Raw genomic sequence first — 26,575 nt, 5'->3', positions numbered from 1 at the left:
TAGGAAAAAACCAGTTTATAGATACTGAAAGGTACCGGTATTTTTTGAAACTCAAACAGGAAGAAAAAGCATTAAACTCAGTTCACAGGATTTATAAACAAGCAAAATGTAGTAACTGAAAGGGATGAAGATTAATACACCCCAGAATTTTGACACCCTGATTTTTTATGCATTCCAAAACTTTAATTACTGAACTATTTACTAGTGCTGGTCAAATATAGTACCTCAGCTGTAATGAATGCTGAATTTTGTGGAGACTCTAAACAGGGCACTAAGGGAGAGGACAGCAAAAGGTCCCGACTGAGGAAGAAGTGTGTTTCAGATTGGCTCAAGCACCAATCTCATCTGCAGGGTACTGGCATGGATACGCCAGCTACTCCCCCGCTCTTGTCCTACCTTGTTACATGGATCCAGACTAAGGAAGCAATTTTACCCAGCAAGCTCAATTAAAGAAACTTTAAAGAAAATGTTTTCTAAATGCAGATTATATATTATGCCCCCCAACACTCTACCAGAAGATCCCCAGGCAGGTTTGCCACCCAGGTTCCTCCCCACCTCCTAATCAAAAATCAAGAAGATATTCACCATAAAACTAGAATAATTCAGAGCAACTGTCAACTTACTTGTAACTAGGTAGCTTCCCCTTGGTTTCTCGTACATAGGAAAGGTAACATTTCCATAAATCAATGTGTAAAACCTTCATAAGGCATCGCTGAAATAACTGTTTAATACATCAAGAAGACGTGATCAGGATTCCAGATACAGAAATTAGGTTTCTACTTTTAAAGCTCTACAGTATGAATTAAAATAATCTTTGTAATTATGATTGAGATTCGTAAGAAAGCATAAGTTAAACTACTCATCCTTTGACTAAAGCATCCCCTTGCTACGCAAGGGAACGGGCGAGAATTAAGCAGAGAAATTCCTCTGCACACTGCATTGATTACAGGTTGGTAGCAACAACAAATTGACTTCAGTGATACTTCTTATCTGTGTTTTTGAATAGTGCATTCAATAACAGCTATAGTTCTTTTCAATCTGCTTTAGCCTAATCACAAGATACTTGTTCTTGCTATAGAGATATATTACATATATTGATAGGACTCACCTTTTCCACTTTGTCATAATTTTTTGCTTTAATCTATAGGGAAGCAGAAAAAAACAAATCACTTAAGAAACTATTTTAGAATAGCAGGAATATATTCTTCATACAGTACTATAGCATTCCAGTTTGTACTTTGGCTGCCTAAACTAATTACATTGTAACACCACATAAAGTTGCAAAAATATAATTAAATATACAAAAATCATGTACTTTGCTTAGCTTTTTCAAAATTAGTGGTTTCTTAAATTTTTTTTTTATTTTTCACTTCCGCTAGGGCTGAAATTTAGGTATCAGTAGGTAAAGTTGCTTTCTTGTATTCTGGTTTGGACACCCAGACTCAGCCTCTTATTTCAAGGTACTCTGTTGCCTTAAGTGCATATATTCACTTCGGTACCAAAGCCTCTAGACCAGGATTTAGTAAATTAAGGGTAAAATACCATATTTACAAAACTTAATAGGCTAATAAACATATTATATTTGCATATTTACTTCTCAAAGTACACTTTGCTATAATACGCTGAAGCTGAATAAGGGACCATGAATAAACCACCACGGAGAACCTGTTTTTCGAGAGGTGCCCCCAGCCCTGCTGCTCCCTTCCAGGGACCCAAACCACGCTCACAGCTTGGCACTCCTTGCATTCAGGCAGCACGCACACCGCAAGGGTAGAGGGTGAAACCTAGTCTCGAAGTAACAGGGCAAAGAAAAGCACGAGACAGATGGAGAGGCCACACCGGCACCCTTCGTGTATTTATTAGTTCCAGTTATGTCAACCTACTAGGCAGTCTGTAGAGGCACACCTTGAAGAAACAAGGAAAATCAACACCTTTAGAAGATGCTTATCCGTGTTGAAATAAAGAGCCTTTAATGAAGTAAGGATTTGTTACGCTACGTTGCATTTTTTTTTGAAGCATCAAACCTCCCTTTTAAATTGCATTGCTCTTTGTTTACTTAGGGGATTCACAGCTTTTTTTCTCGGAGTCTGAAAGTCTTTCCTTTTCCCCAAGGAGCATGGTGGTAGGCAACAAACAGCACCCTTTGCACCAGGTAATAATTATATCATTTTTATATCATTCTCACTCTAATGCACAAGAGAATTTTTAATGGCAGCACTAGGAAACACCAACTCATCTGCAGGAGGCTTAAAATAAATATGTCCTGTACTGCACCATGCACTGCCCTTCCTCTTTGCTGTTTCCTGAGTTACTCCTGCAACACGCCGGCATCCGAGAGCCCTAACAGAGCATCCCCATTTCTCTCACTCCTGAACAAGATGGGTTAAAACCGAGAGAATTCAAACAAGTTTTGCAGAAAAACTTCAATGGCACACATGGTGGACCGGACCCTTGTGTCCGTCCTGCTTTCAAACTCGAGCAGTATCCTGCCCAGGTTGAAAGGATTTCACAAAGGCCAGGTTTGCAGAAAGTTAAGCCTAATTACATCTTGCACACGTGATTTTCACAGTGTCTTTCTGCAAACTATTCAGTTAAAAGATAGCTGACCAGAGAAATGACCGATGACAGAAATAACAATGCTTTGAAAAAACACTTAACTAAATCAGGAGGCAGCACGTCCATGCTATGGAGAACACCGCTAACCCCGGCGGGAAGACACACTGACCCAACACACCCTCAGGTATGGGTACGTATCCTACTGCCACTCTATCACAGCTTTTTGCGAGTAGAGCACGATCTTTTAACCTTTAAAAAGCACTTATAATAATTGTAGGGTCGTTTAGACAGAAGTCTTTTGTGGACACAAGTTAAGGAGTCTGATGCTGCCCTATTTCTAGTTGAAGGAAAGTAAATTCTTGTATTTTAAATTTCTCCTTCATTGTAAAGTCCAAAAAACACATCTCCCATTTTTACTTCATCCTTTTTTGAAAGTAACTTTTCAGGTTCCTCAGCAGCTCCTAGAATACAACCAAAAGGATTCAACTCTCACTAAAGAGCCAGAGCTCTCAGTCGACACCTCCCAGCCCCTGCAAACTCCTTTTATCCTTGGTCACCAAGTGGAAAAGAACAAATGAATCTTGGTTTGTATGTCCAGCACAGAGCACAGCTGCCTGCACTTTTCTTCCCTTGTACTTAAGTACAGTCTTCAATAAGATGAGCAAACTTATTTTTAAAAAGAAGAGTGACTCCCCAGGAGATAGTTTAAATCTGTTTTTTGTGAAAACTAAATAAAATTAATCCATGGCTTTGCCACCAATAAAAGGCAACACCTTGTAGTTATTAAAGAACAAGACCAAAAATAAATTTTTAAAAGCTCAGAATGAAAAGCTGTAAGCAGCAGGACAAAAATTAGCGTGCCTTCCAGCTTTAGCCACGTAAAGAGTGTTTTGCACGTCTGCCTTGAGTTACTACGCCAAAGACAATTCCTAGCCGTAGCTGATAGGGCTGTGAACGCTCTCTGCCTGCTTAGCACGTCTCCCTGCCCCTTGTCACCCGAAAGCCCAATGACAACTATTACTCAGCATGAGTGACCTAGACTGCCCTCAGTTAATTGTATACAGCATCAGGTTAAGTGCACAGTAATCCCACTTAATTGTTTACTAGAGCAACTTTATTAGCACCTGACAGCACTGTCACCAAGCAACATCAAAAGACAGAGCACAAGGAGTACTTATCAATTAGACTACCTGGCTTCCAATAACCAGACTTGAAAAGTAAAATATTTTGCTAAGAAAAAAAAGCTATATTCTTTATTTGCATGTGTTATGACTCAACAAAATATTTTCTATGTGAATTATCAGATACATGAAAAGCTGCTGACCGCATCTGGACTTCTATGTTATGTATTTGTTAAATCCACACAAGTGGTTTGATATGGATATCGGAAAATTCAGAAATCTTGGTACCAATGAAGTTAGGAGGTTGGAGATTGACAGGATTTGTTAAAAAATAAAGGAAAATAAAAAGCAATATTGGCCAATGCTTACTGGGTCTCTCTCAATGGAGTTTTTTTGAAGCCCCCAGAGCCAGAGGGAAGAGCAGCTCTCTCCTGCTGGAATTTGTTTGCATTTCTCAGCTCACCCATCCCAAGCAAACATCCTGGCAGCCCTGGTACAGGGACACCACAGGGATGGGGAAAGCCCATCACGAGGGAGGGCACACGCTGACTCCAGGAGGCACGGTCACACATTTCTGTTACATTTCTTGTTTTTCCTATTACAGACACAGCAACAGGCAGTGATTAGATGTAGGCAAGCATTAAAGGATTGACATTAATACTGTATTTTTGTCCTTAAACACAAATGTAACAAAGTGAACTTATAGCTCTTTTCAGCAGATTATCCTTCAATTTCTAACACTGCCTGTATTCCTATTCTGACTGCTTTAATTCAAGAGGCAGGCGTTGCCCTCATGGAGGCTAACACATGGGATTGTCTCCACCACAAATCCACCACCTACAGAATGAGCTTAGACATATTGTCATTCTAAGGTGAAACTGGTATATATGAATATCTCCCTTTCATCCATGAAGATTATACAAAGGCCACCTAGTCTGACCAGCTTAGATACTCCTGTAGTAAAACACATCTGACCTTGCCTTCCTCTGCCTGTGACAATGAGAAATTCCACCTGTTTTGCTGAAAGAGTAACTTTAAATTTGATGCTCCAATAGCAAATTTAAGTCACAACTGTATCAGCCTTGTACAAGACAAGTTCATAATAACAGGGTCAAATTTCTTCCCAGAATCCACAATGTGCTTCCCTATAATGAGCTTTGCAAACATTGAAAGGCAAAGTTTAATCCATAAATTACATTGCACTTCACCCTTTTAAATAGACTTATTAAAAGGCATATGTGTCATTTATGATTATGCAAAGCAAATTATTTTATTAATCTAGAGACTTAAGACTACTTGTAGTTGTCTGGCAACATACAACACAGGCTGAAAAAGTGTCCTAGTTTTATTTTAACCTTTTCAGTGTTTCTTGGTTTTGATCAAGCTCCTAAGGAAGCAAGATTAGTACGTGGTACTTGAGGATCAGCATGACTTTTTCTCCCACCTATTTCTATATCCCAACTCCCATCTTCTTTTTCAATAGTTATTTATCAAGGAAAAAAAAACATTTTCTCAAGCATAAAATCTTACGTCCCCTTATCCACTGCCTCCAGCTCTTCCCTTGGTGAGGTAGATCCTCTTGCCCTCTCCACACCTCACCTGCCCTGCACTGCTCTCCAGTGTTTTTTGGAACTTCTTTTGGAAGAGGGACCTGAAGAGGAACACTGTGCACCCCTGGCAGACTGCACCAGCTGATGAGGTTCAGGCCGGGAGAGAAGAAAACGCCACAGAAGCCCCAGCGTTAACTTTCCGAGGATTTAGTTCATAGTGGCTGGTATTTTCAGAACTATTTCCTAAAATCTGGTTTCATTATAAATACTACCATGTATGCAATATCTTTAATGTTTTTTAAAAAAACCCACATACACAACGTATCTTTCAGAGTAAAAAAATTACAACCAAAGCCTACATGTATGTATTTGGAAGTACTGCTTTTGTTTATTAACTGAAGGGAGCTCATTGTGAAAGACCTATATTCATTGACAGTTAGATGACTAGGTATTAGAAAATTAAAAAGTTAACATTTTAAAAATAAAATCAGACTACACAACCTTTATCATCACTGAATCCATTTGTGTTGACCATTTGCCTTTTTTTTTTTTTTAAACATCTTGATTGTTAAGGTAAATAATCAATTACCCACTGTCAAGCCCAGTGGGATGTAATTTGGGTCTCTACTAGTATAGAACTGTAGATGTAACAAAATACATTCACATTTCTCTACCCATTTCCAAAACATAGGGTAGGGCTGGCTGGAGAGATGTTCGCACTTTATTTGCAGAGTAAATACTGCTTGGACCATACCAGTTGAAGCTTTTCAGACTGCCTCAAAGAAATGTAATCTTTGAAAGGATGGAGAGAATGTAACATGCTAATTCACTCCTCTATCTTTAGCTCACTCAGCCTTTTCCTATTTGCTGAGGCTTCCAGTCAATGACTAATTGTGTGAGCACTTAACATGACAAACTTGTTTTCCTGCAGGTCAAATAACAGCAATTACCTTTGCATATAGCAAACCAAGCTCTGTTCAAGTACATGGAATGCAGGCGAAATGCTGGACTAACGTTGCATGTACATGTGGGTCATTAACCCAAGGAGGCTAGACTATAACTGCCTAGATAACTGGATGTAAAACTTACATATGCTGAACAAAGCACGTATTTCATTTGTGCAAGTTATTCCAAGGCTTAACCAATGAAATCCTTTATTTAAAAACATTAGCATATACTTGCAGATGTAATTTCTGTAATATAGAATTTTACTACAATTTGTACTAGATAAGGATTGAATGATTCGGTATTTCTGCAGTCTTCATTCAGAGTTATAATAGTCCTTGTGAAAATATAGCTTTTATCTTGCTATTAGTGAAGACTGCAAGGAAGAGATATAGTACACTGAGTATGGGAAAACTCATTTTCTCAAAATGTAGCAAGATGAGATTCTAAGTATTTTCATTCAGTATGGTGTAATTTTTCACATTCACATGGTTATGCGTCTCAATTTAAGTCTGCCATGAAATGAGGTTTGAAAAGTTCCTTAAAATTATTCTACATGAAATGCCTCCAACTACTATTACACATATTATTTCTAGAGCTTCCAGAACCATGGCATTACACCAAATTTTAAGTCATGTTGTTTCCACTAGACATATCTTCACTTGAAAAACAGTTTCCCTACAGGATGCAGTCACAGCTGCCATGTAAATGGCTATAATCTATAATGCAGAGCAAAAAAAAAAAAAAGCGCACCATTTTGCAGTCTGCTTCTGAGGAAACCTAAGAATAGAATATTTCAGTTGGAAGGGACCTACAATGATTATCTAGCCCAACTGCCTGACCAATTCAGGGCTGATCAAAAGCTAAAGCATGTTGTTAAGGGCATTGTCCAAATGACTCGAACACTGACAGGCTTGGGGCACCGACCACCTCTCCAGGAAGCCTGTTCCAGTGTTTGACCCCCCATGCTTCCTGATCACAACCATCTTTTACGTTCACAATTGTTTCCTGATCAACAAAATAGTGGTCTATCATGTACACTATCATGTATTTATATTTAGATATACTTTGAATTTACTCACTATTTAAAAATAAACAAACTTTTCAGTAACTAAGAATATTGTCTAAGCTAATGAACAGGACCTGTAATTCTGCAAATCCAATTACCAGTTAATATCCTGCATACATAAATACAAGAACTGGCACTTACTGAGCAGCTAGTGAAAACGTTAGCTTTCTATACCAAATTCTGGGCCACATCACCATTTTCTGTTAGATGAAAGACAAAAAAACCCAGTAAAAGGCAGCCATGTCTACAGGAAAAGTGCAACATTTTTCATAAGGAGCTAAGTTGCAGCGGGAGGCTGGGACAGGACAGTGGCAGAGCTAGAGAGAGCTGCTGCATGAACAGGCAGTAATATGCAAGGTTGCTCCTCACTCTCCAACTTCTTGAAAATTGGCATTACAGCCTCATGACCCCAAGCCTTTAATAGCCTTCAGGAACAGTTAACCAAAGCACATCAGGTTAACGCACTATACCAACCTTTCTTCTCTCAGAGGCAGCAGCCCAGAGAGATCTCTACAGGAACATCTCCACCATCTGACTAATTGTAACAAAACAAAAAAAAGCATTACTGAAGACTTGAAAAGACTATTTCCAAAACTGGGAGAATAAAACTAGATCTGGAAGTTTGGGAAAGGGAGGAACCCAGCTGCGCCTGTCTGAGGGTGGTGAGAGAGCAGCTCAGAGCAGAAGTCTCTTCAGAAAAGAGTGCAAACAAGGAAACTGTGAAATGCTACTCTGAAGACAGAGTAACATATGCCCCAGCTGAAACAGTTAAATCATTCTTAATTTAAAAACCTACACAAATAATTACCAATTAAAAGAACAATCTGCACATGGAAGATGTCTTTTTGCTTCATCTATCAGACCAAAAAACCCCATACGTTTAATTTTCAGATGCACCAGGAAATAAATTAATCCAGAAGAATACAGGAATATAATATCCTTAGGTATCGGCAAACTGTCTGCATTCTACAAGTGCAGTAATACAAGGATTGAGAATCTCGACAACCTTGCTGAACAAACTTAAACGGATTGATCTAGAAGCGAAGAAAGATTAATGCACTGCAGTAAAGAAACTTAACTTTGATACTAATAATACAGTTTGGAATATTAAAGAAATGCCTACCCCATCTAATTCCTAAATATCTACTCTAGTGTAAAGAAGAACAAGGACTTCATTAAGAAATGAGAGGTCAGAGACAGAGTTACCAAAAAATAGCTATTGTGCTTTAGTTTATGCCTTAGTGCAATTTGATTTAATTTCCACATATAGACAAATCTTCAGGACTAGCATCTGTCTCTACTCCCTTACAAAAAATGTTGGCCTCTTGGTCCTTCAGAGGCACTTTATTCACGTTAATAATTTGAAAAGCAAGCATAACTTTCAGGCACCTCTATCAAGAGACTAGCCAGAGGCTGCATAGAGAAATACTTTTTTATAGGCAGCCTTAAAAACAGTTGTTGGATGACAAAACTGGTAAATGATTTTCCTAGTTGCAGAATGGTACTGAACTGCAATCAGTGATTCACTATCTCATTTACTTCTGATGTTGCATATACTTCTCTCTTTTCTTCCCTTTGTTTTCAATCTGGATTATAAAAATGAAGAAGCGATTTCTCAAGTGTATTTCCTCTTCCTTCCCATCTATGGTGTTCTACTGCTATCTCTTCTCATTTTGCTTGTTCGTGTGTTTTACTTCCTCTCCAGGACACACTTTCAGGAAAAAAAAGATTCAGATTTGCAGTTATGTTTAAACACCAAGCCCACCTCATGTTATTACCTGCACTGCCATCTTCCTTCCTGACAAACTGAGTTCCATTGTTGCAAATATCTCTTGTGGATTAGTATAGTTCAAGTAAAGCTGCAGAAACAGCCCTTTCCAAGTCATGATGAAAAGCACACTCCATGCTCTTCCAAACCAAAAAAAGACAACTTCAGTGATCTGCTACTTCACCGCCCTACAGACCTGACATTTCAAAATTGCCTAGAAATTAGGGGTGAAGAAGAGAGCTGCTGCATCTCTAAGTTTTGTCTACCTGTGAGTACTGCCTCAGTCTTTCTGAACTGGCTGTTCTTTGCTGTATTGGGTAAAGCTCACATAGATGTAGCTCATATAAAGCAGCAGCACTGACAGCTTTTCTTCCTTGTTCTAGTTCCTCAAACTCTTCCATGCAAAATGATTAAGTTTCCTCTACAAATGTTTGAAAACAACTGTCCCCCACAGAAGCTGATACTAGGTATATAATCAATAGTTACGCTTTCCCCCACAAATCACTTTTCATATATCCGCTCTTTACTTAGCGTAAGTAGTTCTTACATGCCAATTTAAAAGTCAATAGACTACAAGACCTCTTTAATAAGCACCTTCTGCTTGTGGTCATATGTTTAGTAAATGGCAACAGGTATTTCCTGGTTAGACACGACTACAATATCACTAGTTACTTTAAAAAAAATTTGTATAGAAATTTTGATCCATTCCCTCCTGTTCAATTTTACTCCTGTATTATCTTTTGCTTACTTTTTGCATCTAACTGGTTCACATGGTGATTCTGAGATATGATTCCTTACCCACTGACTTCACCTGACTGAACTGCACCATCCACTTCACTCCCCATGTTCTAAAATGTGCCTGTAAAACTCCAGCAGCCTACCTACATACGCACCTGACTAAAAGCACCCAAGACCCCCTACCTAGCATGAGGAAGATGCCTTTCATACTCTCTGCTCAGTACTATTCAAGAAAACAACAACTTGTCTTAGGTGTTTAGGTCTTGCCATGCACGAGCGTATTTTCTGTAAGTGTCTAGCTTTATGCTTCTAATTAGGAAGTACGAGCTACGTACTCCAGCCATTCTTCCAAATAACGGGAGACAATCCAGTGTTCTTTGCTCCTTCAATCTGCATTTTATTGTACAACACATCTCTATGGTACCTTTTCTTTAATATCTTCTCCAAATCAGGAAAATCATTACCTTTTTTATTTAGGCAATTCGCCCATTATCAAATTTAATGTAGTATTAACTGTATGAGGTAATTTACAAATGCTAAGCACCCTTCTATTTCCACTCCTTTCTAGCCAGATTCAACCTCATACCTAGATTCTCAATTTGTCTGCAAATCTCATTTTAATAAAAAGTCAATTTTCAACATGCCCCGTGGCTTGTAATTTCCTCTTCAATTTCACACTCACTTTAAGCCACAGCAGAAAACAACACCCCACATTCACACTCCTGCAAACTACCTTGCTTCCTTCCCAACTTAGGCATTTTAGTTCCTCCTACGTACTTTAGTTCACTTCTGCTTCTCATTCCTGTTTCTCAATGTCTTTTGTATTTTACAGAAGCAGTGGGAAGTTTTAAAATGTGTTTTCAGATGGCTAACATTAACACATCTACTGATATCCTTTGCAGTTATTAGGAAGTATGCCATTTTACAAAGAAACAGGGCTTTTTCGCCTAGAATTAATTTTATATCACTTTAACTCTCAGAGGAAAAAATTAATAGGACTTAAAAGCACATATAGCACCCATGGATTGCAAGATAATCTGTTAACATGACAAAATGCAATGAGATAAATTAAAGAAAGACTTTCTGACTTATCTATTGGCCAGATCATTAAAGTTAAAAAGTTAAATTAAAAGGGAAGTCTAAAAGCAAGGTGTTTGGCCCACGTCATTGGGCTAGAGATCCCCAAATTGTAAACGCAGATAAATCACACTGGTTGTCTACCTCAACCACATATCATAAGCAAACAGTCCCTCAGCAGGGGCAATGGAATTGGACAAATACACTCCTCTAATACTTTTTTCAGCTAATTTCCTAAGATAATAGGTGCCAGTATCTTACACAAGGTTGCCAAACTGAGAAGCATAGATACATTGCAGTCTGCTATCACCACTAGCAAGGCACTAACTCTGTAATCCAAGCTAAAACTCCTTGCAATATTAAGACCTTGAAAATAAGGCAGGGATCAGACTGCTGCAACAGATGACATATCGTAAGGGGTACATGAGACATCACTACCTATGAAAAATAAGAGCCAATTGTTTCATTACACACATCTTACGCCTTACGATGCTCTAACTTCAGATCTAACTTAAGACACTTAATTTAAAATCGTCTAGTTGCTTTTCAGTTCTATCAGGTAATTAGTGTTCATTACAGTAACATACAGCTCATTAAAAAAAAATTATTCCTCCTTTGATTTTGGTATCCTAAAAATATCTCAGAGAACGTAAGAAAGCAAAGTTTCTAAGAAAGTGGTGATTTACTATGTAATTTGATGATACAGCTGGGGAAAATGGAATGTTTTAGGGGGTCTGTAGGTTCCCCATTAGGTTTATAGTTTGATGACTTCTCACTACACTCATTGCGTGCCTAAAGTTTTGATACATTCTTTTCAAATACACTTGCACAAAAGTGCAGAAAAGGCTAAGTTTGATAACTGTAATTGTTACACGCTGTGAATTATGATATTTCAGAAAATTTATTTCTGTAGAATAAAGTTAACTAATAATAATTTTTGTATGGAAGGTTTAAGAGTTCTCCATTCATTCAACAAGATTTTATGTTAATAATACACCTGAACAAGCTAGAATTTCAGAGAGATTTTACTTTTTAAAGGGATCCTTGAATATCCATTTAAAAAAAGATGCAATGCCTCTAGAAAGCAGCAAAGGTCCCTTAAACAGCCTCCACACTGATGTAGCAAAAAGGGTTAATAGTCCAAATGAAGACATCTCAGGACCAGAAAGATCTGCTGCCCTTTTGAGTGGTCAAATTAATTCAGAGACCATGCATTAATTCCTCTGATTTTCTAGTGTGGAACTGGTCTAATAAAGGCTTTCCCCAAAATAAAGACAGCCAAACAAGCAATTATTCTAAGGAAAAGGAGCACAAGTTGTTCAAAGAATAAAAAATGGTACTAGAAGATGTAACTATCGTACAGCACAATCTTCTTACTGTTACAATATTAGCACAAGACTAGCTTGACCCATCAGCAGAGGACAAACTGTTCTTAACATTTCGTCTCCACAGCTGGAATGTAAAGAGTAATTTTCCAATAATCTGTTGCAAAAAATGGCCCAAGGAATGGTTCTCAAAACCATTAGATTGGTCCTAAGTCTCCACAGGTGGCTAGAGGCTCTAATGTTTGACCAACAGTTGTCTTGTCACAGGAAAACAAGAATCAGAAATCTAAAAACTAATAGTGGAGAATAATGCTCAGGCACAAGTAATACTCTGCAACTGCATCGTAGCATCAATTTGCAGTTGACAGGATATATACTGCATTACAAAAAAACCTTACTAAACCCAAACCAAGCACACTTGAACTACAATGCTACGAAAATAATCTTATAAGGAGGGGATGTGGGTCCTGGCTTTGCCGCCATGGATTTCCTATAAAATCATGAAGAAACACTATGTCAGTCATTTAGTAATCCGGGAAAATAATCTGCCTCAGAAATGTAAGATTAACTGAAGGACTGAGCTGGTTTTGTTCTACAGCAAGGAGATATTCCAGCTGAAGTTCAGAGAATTAGTCTTTTTCTAATACAGGCAGCTGCCCTAATAAAAAAATCTTTCATATGTCTGTCAGACGTCGAGGAAATTCTCTACTATTTCTTTTCTGAGAATGCATATTCTTAATCACAATTACTGAAAAATCTCATCTATAATGTTAAAAAAGGAAAGACTATATTTTAAAAGTCAATTACAGAATTAAACATCCAGATTTCTATCTTTTGGCAATGAAGAGGAAACAAAATTCACTATAAAAGTAGCATTCAGTGGTAAGAATTAATAGTTTCCTTCAACATATGAGTTTTACTGTAGGGTCTTCTCAACATCTAGTTACTAAGTCTGGACTGATCACAGCCAGCCTAATCCGAAACCACATAACAATGCAGATCTTTTTGGTTAAAGACTTGATCCAAAAAACATCGAAGTGGATAGACTCAGTACAACTATTCTGGGACCTCTGTTTCCAGAATATTTGAATTTGAGCGTAATTACTATCCCAGCTAATCAGATTGGTTAGTAGATTAAAAAACAGGTTTCTAGAATATTTAAATACCACACTGTCTTCTCCACTTAAACAGTTTTTCACAGTGGCTTCCCCTTCTCCATCCCTTTTAAACTTCAGCTTGATGCCTTCAGAGGTTAAAGCTAAATAGTGTCCATGTAGAATTAGGCATATACTAGGAAACTATTTAAGACAGCAGGGATCCAGTCAGCTTGATACTTCTTCCCCCTACGACTCAAACTGTGCATTTTGAGGCTTTTCTGCTTTAACCGATGATTCAGAAACCCAGAGTAAAGTGTTCTAAAACACTGTAAAAAAGAGCCTCTTCAGTAGACGGACAGCGGGTAATTATTTGATTTGGACCATGAGGACTTTAACTGCTAGGATACATGCATTGTTATGTAGAGAAAGACTGGACAGAAAAGTACAGAATACTTTCAGATAGCATTTGCATTAAAGAATGTTGCAAATTGCCTGCCAGTTTCAAGCACTGCATTAAAAAATGGTATGTAGGCTCTCAGCTGATTTCTTGCATCTAATTAGCACAGAAGCACACGAGGGATCTCAGAAATACTAAGATAGATCTCTCTTGTTTGTTATATTTGGCTGCTTTAAGCTAGGATGCCAAGAGCAGCATTTGGTCTGATGTAAAGACACCAAGTGCACAACAGTAACAAACCACCATCATCTGGAAAAGCGACACATAACTAACACAGTAGCTTAACTGATAATCTCTATCACTGGCAGAAAATATTTGGTTAAGTATAGAACAGAGAACTGCTACTAAAACATAATGTAAACTACCTAAATTGGGAAGATGCATCTCACTGCAAGGCAGACAAGGTTCTCAAGAAATGGCATGAATTTCCCCGCATTCAAATTTTACCCTAGCGTTGGAAGACAATGGTGCTTGACTTGTTTTTGGTGTATATCATCATGGTGATGCAGCATGCTTAAAAAATCCAGTCTGAAGATTTAGCAACATGGTGAAGCATCACTACAAAACCTCCATGATTCACTGAATCAGTCAGCGCCCCAGCAGAGAACTGACCTTGAATATAGATTGTAGCAGAAAACTCTGCTCACACAGATGAAAAATGTTATAGTATAGACAGTTTTTAGCAACTCTGCCAGCCTGGGAAAAAGGCAAAACGCAGATAATACTACCGAGTTCAAGTAGGTTAGTGCAACTTAACACTTGGTCAAGACTTCTACGCATTGGATGCACAAAAGTACAATCCAAGAGCAATGAAAAATGTTTGACTATGAAGCTTTTGCAGAAATAACAGGCTGCTGCTAAGTCTGTCATGCAGACTAATGATAACACCTCATCAGTGCTGTGTCTTCATTTGATTCAGACCGATAAACAAGAATTATCAAATTTAATTATTTAGAGACATCCATATTTTTCTCATTAATAAATTAAAAACCCCCACAGATTAACCTTATTCTTAGAATTTCTGCAAATGGGAAAGAAAAAAAAAATCACTTTTCTAGGAGCAAAACTGAATGTTAGCGACATCAGTAAAATGAGAAATAAACATATAATATCTAACTTTGTGCCTTTTGGCTTTGTAAATAGGTGAGATTTCTTACGCAACAGTAATTTCTTTTTAACAGCTAAGACTAGTAGCAAAAACAGCAGAAACTTTGTGGCATTATGAAAAGAGAAACTTACCTCCATGTGTTTAGTGCCAGAAAAATATTTCTGCTGAATTAGTCTGTCAGCTAATTTTAAAGTTCCATAGTACTTCCTTTTTAATACCCATCTTTAACACACACAAAAAAGCACGTGGGAAATAATTTTTAAGTATCAATCTCAAATTGAATTTACAAAAATAAAACAAAACAACAAAGCCTGAATTATGTTTAGTCACATCTTATCTTGGAGAAGTTTTATCCTTTAAATTGTATAGTCAGTTTCCTGCTCAGGTTTACCAGCACTGAGATTTTATCAAGGGCAAATAGCATGGAATATTCTGAGGTTTTAAACAACTACTTATACTGCCCATCCTGCTCAAGTACTCCTGTGCAGAATTTCAGTTGACATAAATATATTGTTAACATTTCCCTGAGGAATGCTAGCTAGTGGGCAACAATAATGGGCAAGTAACATATACTTACCAGGGCAACAATTCCTTTTTTTAGGGAGTGGAGCAGGGATGGGGACACTGCTCTCTGTTAAACGTTTTAGCTTGCATCCACAGCATTTTTTCAGGTAACTTGGAATGAAAAACTCATGCATTGAGGACTATTTTAGAGAGCATTTTTACAAAGAAAACCTTAAGTAGCTAGTAGGGTTGTCAGGGGCACCTATTTATAAACATTTATCCCAGACTATTTAAGACCAGTCTACTTGAAATTTACATTCTTCAATATAAATGAACTGTACTTTCTTTCAGTTACTTTTTATATTATGATCAGTCATCATCACCATAGAGCAAGCATTTCTAGCACAATTTTACAATTAGGCAGAATTTACCATTCCCAAAGCCACAGTCAGTCAGTACCAGAATGATGAAATTCCTCTAGTGAAATTAAAACTGCTAGACTAAGGCTCTCTGTGTAAGGCTTGCCATTCTAATTCAGTATGAAGGAAACGTTTCTTCATGTATGAACTTGTCAGCACTATCAGGTTACGCATACAGACCCTCAAAGCATGCTGCTTGTACTAAAACTAATAGTTACTGCAACATCTATGGAAAATCTGGGGAGAGGGGTCAATTGACACAGCTAAGGGAAGGAAAGCTGCAAGCTAAACTTCCACCAGCAAGATATGTTACAAAAGCAATTTTCTGTAAACTTATTCACTGTCACTCATGTTCAACCTGTATTAATTGCATGTTAGCAAAAAGTGCATAACACCTTTTAGTAGATGAAAGCTTACATGTACTAAATCACTATCATTCTATTCTCCACAATAGTCACATCAATGAGAGGGCTTCTTACACCTCAAGTTCCTACATGATATGCTCTAATTACAAATTTATCTTCTAAGTATCTGTAATACAATACAAAAGAGTAAACTATAGAGATTAACTAAACCAAGTTTCAGGGAAAGTTTAAATGAAACTCATTCAGAACTGTTCCTACAACATACTGCATATCACAGGCTGCTAAATGTGTTTGCGTGCTTTACAAATGCAACACCATTGCAGTCTCACTGGCAGCTATACAGTTGCAGAAGCATAATTAAGACACCTTAAGAGAACCAGATTTCTTTTGCAATAATTAGGATGTAAAAAGATTTGTCATGGGATTAATTTTGGATATTTATTTTTTTAAACAAAATCAGTGAAGTTACAGAAAGGCAAAAAAAGTTACAGTTATTTCATTACTAGGGAATCTCCCCCTCCTCCCACCATGTTCTGCCCTATCAAAAATTGCAAGTAGAATTATGGTACTTAAATTCAAAGAACATGTCCGAACTGCCCAAAGACAGCTTCTTGATAAAGACTCCTGAGACTTCCTTGTCACCTGAAAGATGACTTGCAAGGGTGTATTGAAAGATACGGCCCACAGCAATACCTGATAGTCCACAAGTCTTACAGCAAATACACTTCTAATTCTGCCCATGAAAACATGTACAAATAACCTTTGGATGGACAGGGAGGAATGGAGAAAAGGCAGGCCAATACTGAGTTCAAGACAACAGAAGTAAAGCAGGAAATCTAACAGTCTATTTTTCCCACTCCTTTACATACTGCATCAAGTCATGTTTTTGCACCGAGACTGAAGCTGTATATAATAAAAAAACCCTCCATTCATTGTTATTTTAAATATATGCCCCTAAGGACAAATTATTTTTGGAAGTTATGAGCATCTATAAACTTTTAAGTAATCTAAGTAAATTATCTGTAGACAATTTGCACTGATATGCTCACATACCCAGATTTCTATTTAGTATGATTTTAAAAGAACATTAATTAAGCTGTGAGACCTTATTATATAAACACATACATACACATCAAATGAACATGTATACACATAGTTCGAGAGATTCCAGAGGAATCCACAGGCACGGAACCTACAGCATGTCTTCATTTAACCACAAAAACTAAAATAATCCAAATTTTGTCAGTGAATTGTAAATGGTGCATTTGATTGTTGCTTTACCTTCCTTTCTAACTTTGGAAATGCTAAGTATGCTTTTTTTTCCTTCTGATCCATCACTTGGTTAAGTAATATATATGTGTGTGTATATACTGGGGAACATGCCCTCAATGGAAGCTGCAGGGATGCAGAATTCGACAGAAATCAATACAACATTCGTTTCCTCCCCTTCATATAGCCTGAAAGCAGATTTGAGATGAATGGTATCAGCATTAAAATAGGACAAGTCACTTCATAGTTCAAATTCCAATTGAAACTATTTTGAAAATATGCTAAAACAGCTCCTAAATTGAGAGAACTTAACTGAAAGTTGTACCAGCACCCATACACACACTATGAAATGCCACCAACTATAGCCAACAGTGTTATACATTTTATTTCTCCAAGCAGGAGAGATAAACAGAAGATGGGGGGAGGGGGGGAAAGACCCTCTCAACTTTTTGTTCTTTGACAAGGCATCTTCCCCTTTCCTAAGGAAAACAAAATAAAGACCCAGCTGCAACCAAGTTACCCTTTTTGCTATTTGGTCACACTATGAACTTTTTAAACACACTTAGCTTCATGTATAAATGTAGTTCCACTGAACACAACGAAGTTAGCTCATGTGCTAACTTCACCATGTCTGTTTTATCTACAGGACAGCACATACATAACCACATACTTGCCACCTCATTTTTGTAAATCTAATCCACTTTAATCCCTGAGTAGAGTTTATTTTTGTTTAAACGGAAAGAATGGTGTTTGAAAACCTATGCTTCCAGGAGGGATGATATCTGAAGGAAGTTGATGGCTTTGCTGCAGTCTGGACATAAAAGATACTAAATCAAACAGGCATCCTTTTGCAAGTTTTCTTTCTAGTCCAAATGCATGACTTGCAAAGTACTTTTTAAAATGTATTTGATACTCATTCTCACATAAACCAAAATGGAAGTATCGGACTGTATATAGTAAGAGTTTGTTCTGCTATGGTCACGGATTAACATTTCAAAGAGTGTACAGTCATTTCTCTTTCCAGCTTCACACACTAGTTATTCCTTATTCTCCATCTCATGCACTAATGCAAACCATGGGGCACTGGAGAGGGTAAGCTGCCCTCATTAAAAAGTTTAAGTTTTATATAGTCATATTACAGGAATCAAATGAGGTAAGACAGTTGACCCTCCATCACACTACTAAACTTTTCACGTTAGTCAATTCTGAGGAACAGTTTGAATTAATAATGATAAAGCCTATATAATTTAGTTACATGCATAAGCTCCGTAACTGTTTTGCTGAAACACAGAGTGGCTGTGAAAGTATGAGTAAAATTACCAAGCTTCCTCAGCATACCAACAATTCTAGCTCTCCTCCTTCTGGAGAAAGTTGAAGATGTTAAAGCTCTGAAAGCCTTTAGCCCAGCAGTCAGTCTACAAGACCTTTGATTACAGGATCTACTCATGGATCAGCAATGTGTGCTCACTGGAACTTGTGAAAACTAAGATTAGTACACAGACCCTGTCACAAGGCTTAGTGCAATCTGCTTCTAAAGGAACAGGCCCTGAACCAGATGAAATGTTTACACTTCAAGTTAGAAGTGAGTTCTATTAAACAGTCTTTTCTCAAGATGCAATAGGACTCCACTCTATAGCAGTATTACTGAAAACTGTCCACAAACTAAATTTAAAAAGAATACCTTTCTACTTACAAGGCCTATCCTTAAAATGAAACATTTCTGTATGCCACAGTTCCAATGAACTCTGGAAATGGTGCCAAGCTTCTACACTATGAACATTTGTCACTTCCAAACTAGTTAAACCCCAATATGGATCAGTTTCAAATCACTGTAAGATCTTCTCATGTGTAGTTAACTGCATGTATACAATGTGCCACAAAAACACGTGAATGCTGCCTGTGCAATGGTACAGTTATGCACCAATGCATATTGTTTCTTCTCACTTTTGAATTATCTAAGAAAGGAAAAATGTCAAAGCTTACGGTATTAGGTACACAACACTTCATTGCAGAAGTCCAAAATTGTTACTGGGTGTAAAGCACTTGTCACATTGAAGCCATCAGTGAGAAAAAGCACACCGTAACGAGGGGAAAAAACAATGCACACTCTTAAACGAAGAACAATTGTACTAACAGGACACAGGAGTGCCAGAACGAATGGCTTGCCTTCACAGAGTTTCTAGCTAAAAGAAGCCACTGTACTTCACCACAGCAGCGACTCAAAGCCTTTTTATAGTCTGCAGAGAGATTCTGCAGAATAAAGTAAAGCATTATTTTATGCAGTAGTACTAGTAGATAAAAGTTTAACAGAACATGTTCTCTCAGCCATCACGCTTCTCAAAATCTGAATAAAGCGCATCAGGTAACTCAACCAGCTGACAACTGGAAGCTGGAGGAGATGTAGAAATGAATGAGAAATTACGATTATAGTTCCCTCACCCACGTAGATGAAGATAACCAATCTGCAGCTAATACAGGGTACACAAGAAAGCTATATTTTTACTTCTGGTTTTTTCAGGTTCAGACATACGAAAGAAGCTCAAGTTTGTTCCTCACCCAACACACATATTCCCCCTCTAAATATCAATAGAAGGATCAGCAAATGACTTTGACAAAAGAAAGCACACGACGAGAAGTTTTCACTGTCCTCGTTACATTTGAAAGTGAGACTTCAAAAGTGTTGTGAACAAGAGTTTTATATAACTAACACTTCTAATAGGGATGTTTCTGTCACCCCGTGTGGAAAGAATACAACAGAACAGGAAGTAGTTCATGTTTATTCATGTGAAAACAGCAACACACTATAGAAGAGGGTTCATAGTAATCTCTTCATTAGGCATCACTTCCACTTCAAAAATTAAAATTCCTAACGCTTTCTCATGATAATTTTAATGATCAAATACAGAAAATAGAATTATAAAGAAATGCACTAGTGTTGTACCACACATCTTCTGAAACTACAAATGTCAATTATGTGGATAACTTTCTGATATTTCTGATATTATACAACTTGTAGGACCACAGCAACTATGCAAGATGTACATGCCTGTATTTACATATTGAGTAGAAAAGACAGGAAAGAAGTTGCATTCACTTTCTAGTGCAAGTCTACAATAATCACACAGACAGAACAACATTTATTAACAGGAATGGAACAAGTCCACACATGAATAAGAAAAGATCATAAATAATACAGTTGTAAAAAAGATTAAAAAAATCTCTGACTGAGGTAGTCAAGAATGTGCAGTATGGATGTTTGTACAGAGCACCTGTACGGCAGTTTCTCAAAAGCAGAAGTTTACTATGAGAAATGTGGTAGACTAGCAGGGTGGGCACAGATTATAACGGGTATGCCTTCCATTAAGAAATTAACAAAGATCAGCTAGTGATACATACAATATTTTCAGTTGAAAGTACCACTAAACAGAATCTCAGCCAAGAAGTCTATTCTACTTAGACTTCTGATCACTCCACCTTCATCCTGACAGAAGTCAGTTCCCATTTTTCCCCAAGCAGAAGAATTTTGGTGGTATGCATAACAATTTTTTTCTGAACTCAGAACCAGATTAAAGTAAAAAGGGGAAGAAAATGCTTTGAAGAAACACAAACATTTTAAACAAAAACAATCATTTTTCTAAATGGTTTTATTTACATATTTCATATACAAGTATGTTAAATGATACATTCTGACTAGTATCCACACCAGTGTGAATTACATGAATTAAAGATACTGATGTATTGCATATGATGAAATGCAAAACAATCAACCCTAAGCTTTGGTCCCACCCTCTGAATCCTCATACAGCATCTGATTTGTTACCAAGACATCTAAAATTCAAAGTGTTCATATCAAATAGTTATCTGAACAAATATATCTAGTTTCATTTCTTTAGAACAAGCAATAACACAGGAGTCTTACTTGCAAAATTCGCAAGACAAAAAAAATACATATTAACAGCCAAACACTTTACATGCACGTTACTAGCTTTGTATTTATTGTTTCTAGACTTGGGGTGTCACAACTGTCTTGTGCTTATGATTTGTAAATCTTTAATGATGGCAACCTTTCAACCCCTAATAACAACAGTTCAAAGTGACCAGGGTATAATGCAATATACTCAACAACAAAAAAAGTAAAAAGGTGTGGTGTGAACTGGCCTGAAACATTCAGGACAATTAGAGATTAAAGTTTCCACTTAGAGCAACTGGAACTAAAAATTCTTTAGATCATTTAAAAAATGTTGCAAATACATGAACATAGTTTAATAAATGTGCTTAAGAGGATTTTCAACCTGGTGATTTCTCAAAGGAAACTAGCAGAGAAAAAGGTGACAACTTCAAATGCTTGCTTGAGAACTACTGAAATATTTACAACACTGGTAAAGTAAAAGTTCTTTCAAGTGCATGAAAAGCATTGTCAAGTCTTTCTGTATCTAAAAGATGGTTCAAACAGTTGAAGAGACAAAGGAAATAGTAAGAGACAGCTGGGCCTACGGGATCATAGGGTATTACATCAGAATTTATTTTTACATTTCTGTAGCACCTTTTAGGCAGATGCCAAAAGCACTTTAATCACTGAAGTGAGCCTCACAACAACCCTGTGAGGTAGGTAGGTATCTGTTTTAATAATGGCAAAACAGGTTAAGTAACTTACCCAAGAAGACACAGGAAATCAGCAGAGCAGGCTAGAATCCAGATCATGTCATCTATGAATTTAACATTATGGCACATGTGGGACTGAGACTTACACGCTCCTTTTTAAAACTGTGAAAGAGGCACTGACATGTGAATTGATTCAAGTTTTCTGGAAGTAGATTTTTATGGGAAAGGTATCAAGAGAAAAATGTGCTTTAAGCAACTAGAGAAAACAAGAGTCCGAGTAAGAAGAGTGACATTACTGTACCACTTCCTAAATTTTAGCAGATGCAGAATAGCAAGTTAACTATTTTATTTGCTAAAATACGTACCAAAAATAGACTACAGTCTGTCAAATCCACTCAACAAAACTCTATTCTCACAATTCTTAAGCATTCAAATGCTATGACCCCAAACCAGTGTGAGCTGGGAGTTGTTTCATCCAATTCTATTATTTCTATGTCCTGCAACTGCTTCTTTTAATGTTAGAAGAAATAAGAACCAGTGTGAGAATCAAAATTTTTTGACCAATTCAAACTTTAATAGTAGAGTTCCCATTAACAAACTGTCAAAGCATGCTCTTCCCAGTTAATCTCCATGTTCTACTAACTACCAAACCAGTCATAAGAGAGACCAGAGCATATAAATCTGTGCTTGACACATAAAATGGAAATGTAAAGTATTCAGTTACTTCAGCACAGTTTGTATATCAATAGCAATAAGTTAGATGATACATTAAGTGCTGAGCATTGCTTTACACTGTATTCTAAGTCATACATAAAAAGGAAAACAAGAGGAAATCACAGCAGTAAGGCCTGCACTTAAGTTTTACATTTCAAAATGAACTAGCATATGCAGGGAAACAGTTATTGTTCATATAGATTATAAACAATGATTTCTACCTGAAGATTGGAAGTGACTAAAAAGAACACATTCCTCAAGTTAGGCAAAGGGAAATTTAAAGATTTCTAACAATTTATAAAGAACACAGCTGTTAAAGGGCTACTTCCTCTTTTGTAAGGCCATAATCATAACCCTCACCCTAGCTCATCTTCCAATAACAGACCAGCACTATGTAATGATATTCAGCTCAGATTTATGTTGTTCAGAGGACAAAATTACCTAGTGAAAGATGACCTGCCAGAAAACAACCCCCGCTTTACTCTCCCTTTTTGTCTTTCTGTGATGCAAAGAGCAAACGTTACCATGTAAAAGAGGAAAGTGATATGCTTGTTTTGACATCAGGAAAAACACAGCTTACAGATGACTGAAGATTTAGCAATTTTCAGATTTAAATACTGTGGCAGTGAAAGTGAATCAAAACCAATGCTAAACAAAGATTTACCACAGGCTACTTGCCCAAACTCAAGGCTAGAAAGATCTATATATCTGAACCATCTAAGAGAAACTTTCTAGCAGGAGGAGACTACTAAGATTTCCAAGGAAAAAAGCTTTTGGAAAATACCTTCCCTATATTCCTTGTACATCTTAAGGCTGCAATTTAAGCCTCAAAACAATTTCTCTATCTCAGGTAGCCTTCAAAAATTAACTGAAGTCTTAATTTATATTCAACCATGCTGTTAAAATAACATTTGAGAAAACATTTCATTTTGAATTTACTCTCAAGACAGGACTGTACACATGATATACAACTTAAAACAACACTGACAACAGTGCCCAATTGTGTGAATATATATTTTTAAGAGAGGAATTTGGAAATAAAGAGTTATTTCAGCTTATAGCTATAAATAGTTACATATACTAAAAAAGGCAGAGATAAGCATGTTGCTTTTTAGTTAAATCGGTCACTATTTGAGTTTTGCGAGAAGTTACTGGAACCAGGAAAGAAAAGTTGAAAATATAAGTCATAACTGGTATTTTAAAAATTTGCCTTTTAAGATGAAAGATAAATTTCTAAAAAGTAACCTCTTACAGTTCTTTCAAATATAACCCTTTTCAAGTGTGCCTCTACCAGAACTCTATGGTTCACGTTTTTCTGTTCTTATGAATAAGAGAATAATATATTCCATTTCTCTTATATTTGAAGTGTAGTTATAGGCAGACACATGCACGCACACACACACACACGTGAACTAGTGATCTTTATGCCAATTCTTTCCTTCTCAAATTTACCTTGTGTTACCTGGTTACCATACCTGCTGGGTAGAAGCTGATCCTCATTCCTTGAAGAAGCACGTAAAAACTATACCCTAGACTGTTTTAAGCTTTGCCACTGCTAATGTTTCTAAATACTACTAGATTATAAATTAGTTAAAATGTATCAATTAAGGGAGGTAATGTCTGTCAATTCATCTCTGAACATGGTTCAAGACAAGAAGCCTCAGACAAGAAGCTTTACACTGATAACTACTTTCTGCTGAAAGATCTACAATATAGTACAGGCTTTCTGAGGCGGTCTTACGCAACTCAAATTTGAGGCATGGGAAAGATAAAGGTTTTAAATAAGCACAGAAATCAGATAACGTAATCATCAAACTAGATTCAGTTCTAAAGACTAGATCCTGTAGCAAACATTGCAGGGTACAAGAGGCTAATGGATTTGGCTGCAGGGTCCCAAAAGGAAAAATACACATCTGTATGTGTTAATGCATTCACAATCTCCCAAATACGTCCAATCACCAACATTCCAACTACTACTACAAACTACTGGAAACAAAATAGTGAAAATTCTACGATATTTAATTAAGTAATATTAAATTTAGGTTGCACTATTTTGCATTGTAACATCTTACTATAAACTGCAATAGAAAAATTTGTTATATTGCCATTATCCCAATTTTATTTAATAATCTTCAAAATTTACTGCCAGAACATATTTGGATACGTAATTTAATGTACAATAAAGTATGATAACTATACAATGCAGTTTTGCCACTCAGATTGCTGCTTCGCAATTGTCACATAAAATGGAAAAAAATTTAGCTATTTTCATTTCTCATCTACAGAACACAGGTCCCCACCCCCTTAGTTTAGCATGTAGAAGATCTGTTTCTTAACAAAAATGTGCAGCTAGAAGATGCCCTCAAAAAGCATGTGTATTAGTATTAAATATCAGCTACATAAAAAAAATAATAAAAATACTCAGATTATACAGTGCATTTCATGGCGTGTCTTTAAAGACTGTTTAAATGATCAATGCACTTAGTGGGAAGTTTTTTATATATATATAGTTATGTAAACAATCACAATTTTGTTCAGATTTTTGGAAGCTAATGAGTTGTGCTAATGCATTTTCCCCAGCATTTTCATTCCAGAAATCAGCTTCCATCCCACACCCTCCCGGAAAACACTATTCACAGAAACACTCAATTCCCTAAGAAAGCAAAAAAATTAGAAGACCCAAACATTCACAGAAAGTCATTCAAATAAGTTGGTATGTATAAATAAAAAAAAAAAAAGTCCTCTAAATAAATGACACAGGAGGCAATAAATTGACACGACAAGTAAATAAAAGGCTAAAGCACTCCAATACCATTGAAACGGTTTTAATGTTGTTGCAACTCCATAATGCAACAATCATCAACTCATAAAAGACCCAATACTTTAGAATTCATTTTAATCACTCCTTCATACCTATTTTACAAAATAAAGGCAAGCATATTTAAAATCCCCTTTTCCCTAGATATTAAGTGCCTATCTTATTTATGCTTATGATAGTATAAACTTAAACTCCTATTAAATGTTATATAAGAAAAAAATGTAAAAATATTAACCTCTGCTTCAATGTACAGTTTCCAGAATCTGCCAGAACTGGGGAACTGGGCAACAAGGCGTTCATAGGTCTTCCGTGCTTTGTCTATAGGTTGATTCTAAAAATTGAAAATCAAAACAGCATTTACAATATTATGATTTATGTAAATGAATATGCTGATTTTACTCCAGAACCAAATAGTGCGAGTGGACCATAGATAAGGAAATGTAATCCTATGTCACTAAACCTGTGCCTCTCGAATGAGAATGCTCCAAGCGTCAAGGTCATATGGATTTTCTTCTAGTTTCTTTTCAGCTTTCTTCACTTTTTCTGGGACATACTCAGCAGCCTAGAAAAATTAAAAAGAAGACATAAGAGATCACAAGTAGAGTTTGAAAAGTTCTGTTCCCAGCTACAAAGTCAAGCTAATGACAACATTCTGACAGTGTAACATTCCAGATCTCAGTTTTTATGCTGAGTTACTAAACTGTACTTTTATCTGGAAAACAAGTTGTCTCAGTAAGATAAGGCACTCTTACCACAACAAGTTCTACATATTTGGTGATCCAGCAAAAAGCTAGACTAAACTGTCTAAATGTTTCTAAAACATGAGAACAAATCTGAGCTGCCAGAAAATTTATTGCACTATGAATTTTAAACAGTTTTATTGACCTGATACTTTTAAGATGGAAAAAGTAAATCCAGACCAATTTTTCTATTATAGACCTCAGCCAAACAAATTCAGGTTGCTGCATGAGTCATTCAGTATATGCAGGACAGTAAGTATTTTGTATCACAAGTTACAGATTTAACAAGAAAACCAGGAGATGGCAGTTCTAGCAGCAACATATACATGTTAT

At 36.7% G+C, this 26,575-nt stretch overlaps 1 protein-coding gene across 1 annotated transcript in view; it reads right to left on the bottom strand.

Moving 5' to 3' along the window:
* The window catches only part of CSTF3 (cleavage stimulation factor subunit 3), a 50,822-nt gene that overhangs the window by 15,914 nt on the left and 8,333 nt on the right, over window positions 1-26,575 (bottom strand). The window contains exons 2-5 of the mRNA XM_075048184.1: window positions 25,963-26,064; window positions 25,738-25,833; window positions 1,109-1,141; window positions 624-721 (exon numbers count right to left, since the gene is read on the bottom strand). Coding sequence (XP_074904285.1) covers window positions 624-721; window positions 1,109-1,141; window positions 25,738-25,833; window positions 25,963-26,064 — 329 coding nt within the window. The remainder of the gene's footprint in view (window positions 1-623; window positions 722-1,108; window positions 1,142-25,737; window positions 25,834-25,962; window positions 26,065-26,575) is intronic.

Source organism: Buteo buteo, chromosome 16 (genome assembly GCF_964188355.1).
Source record: "Buteo buteo chromosome 16, bButBut1.hap1.1, whole genome shotgun sequence".
In the NCBI taxonomy this organism is placed as follows: domain Eukaryota; kingdom Metazoa; phylum Chordata; class Aves; order Accipitriformes; family Accipitridae; genus Buteo; species Buteo buteo.
This window is presented reverse-complemented; position numbering and strand designations above follow the sequence as displayed.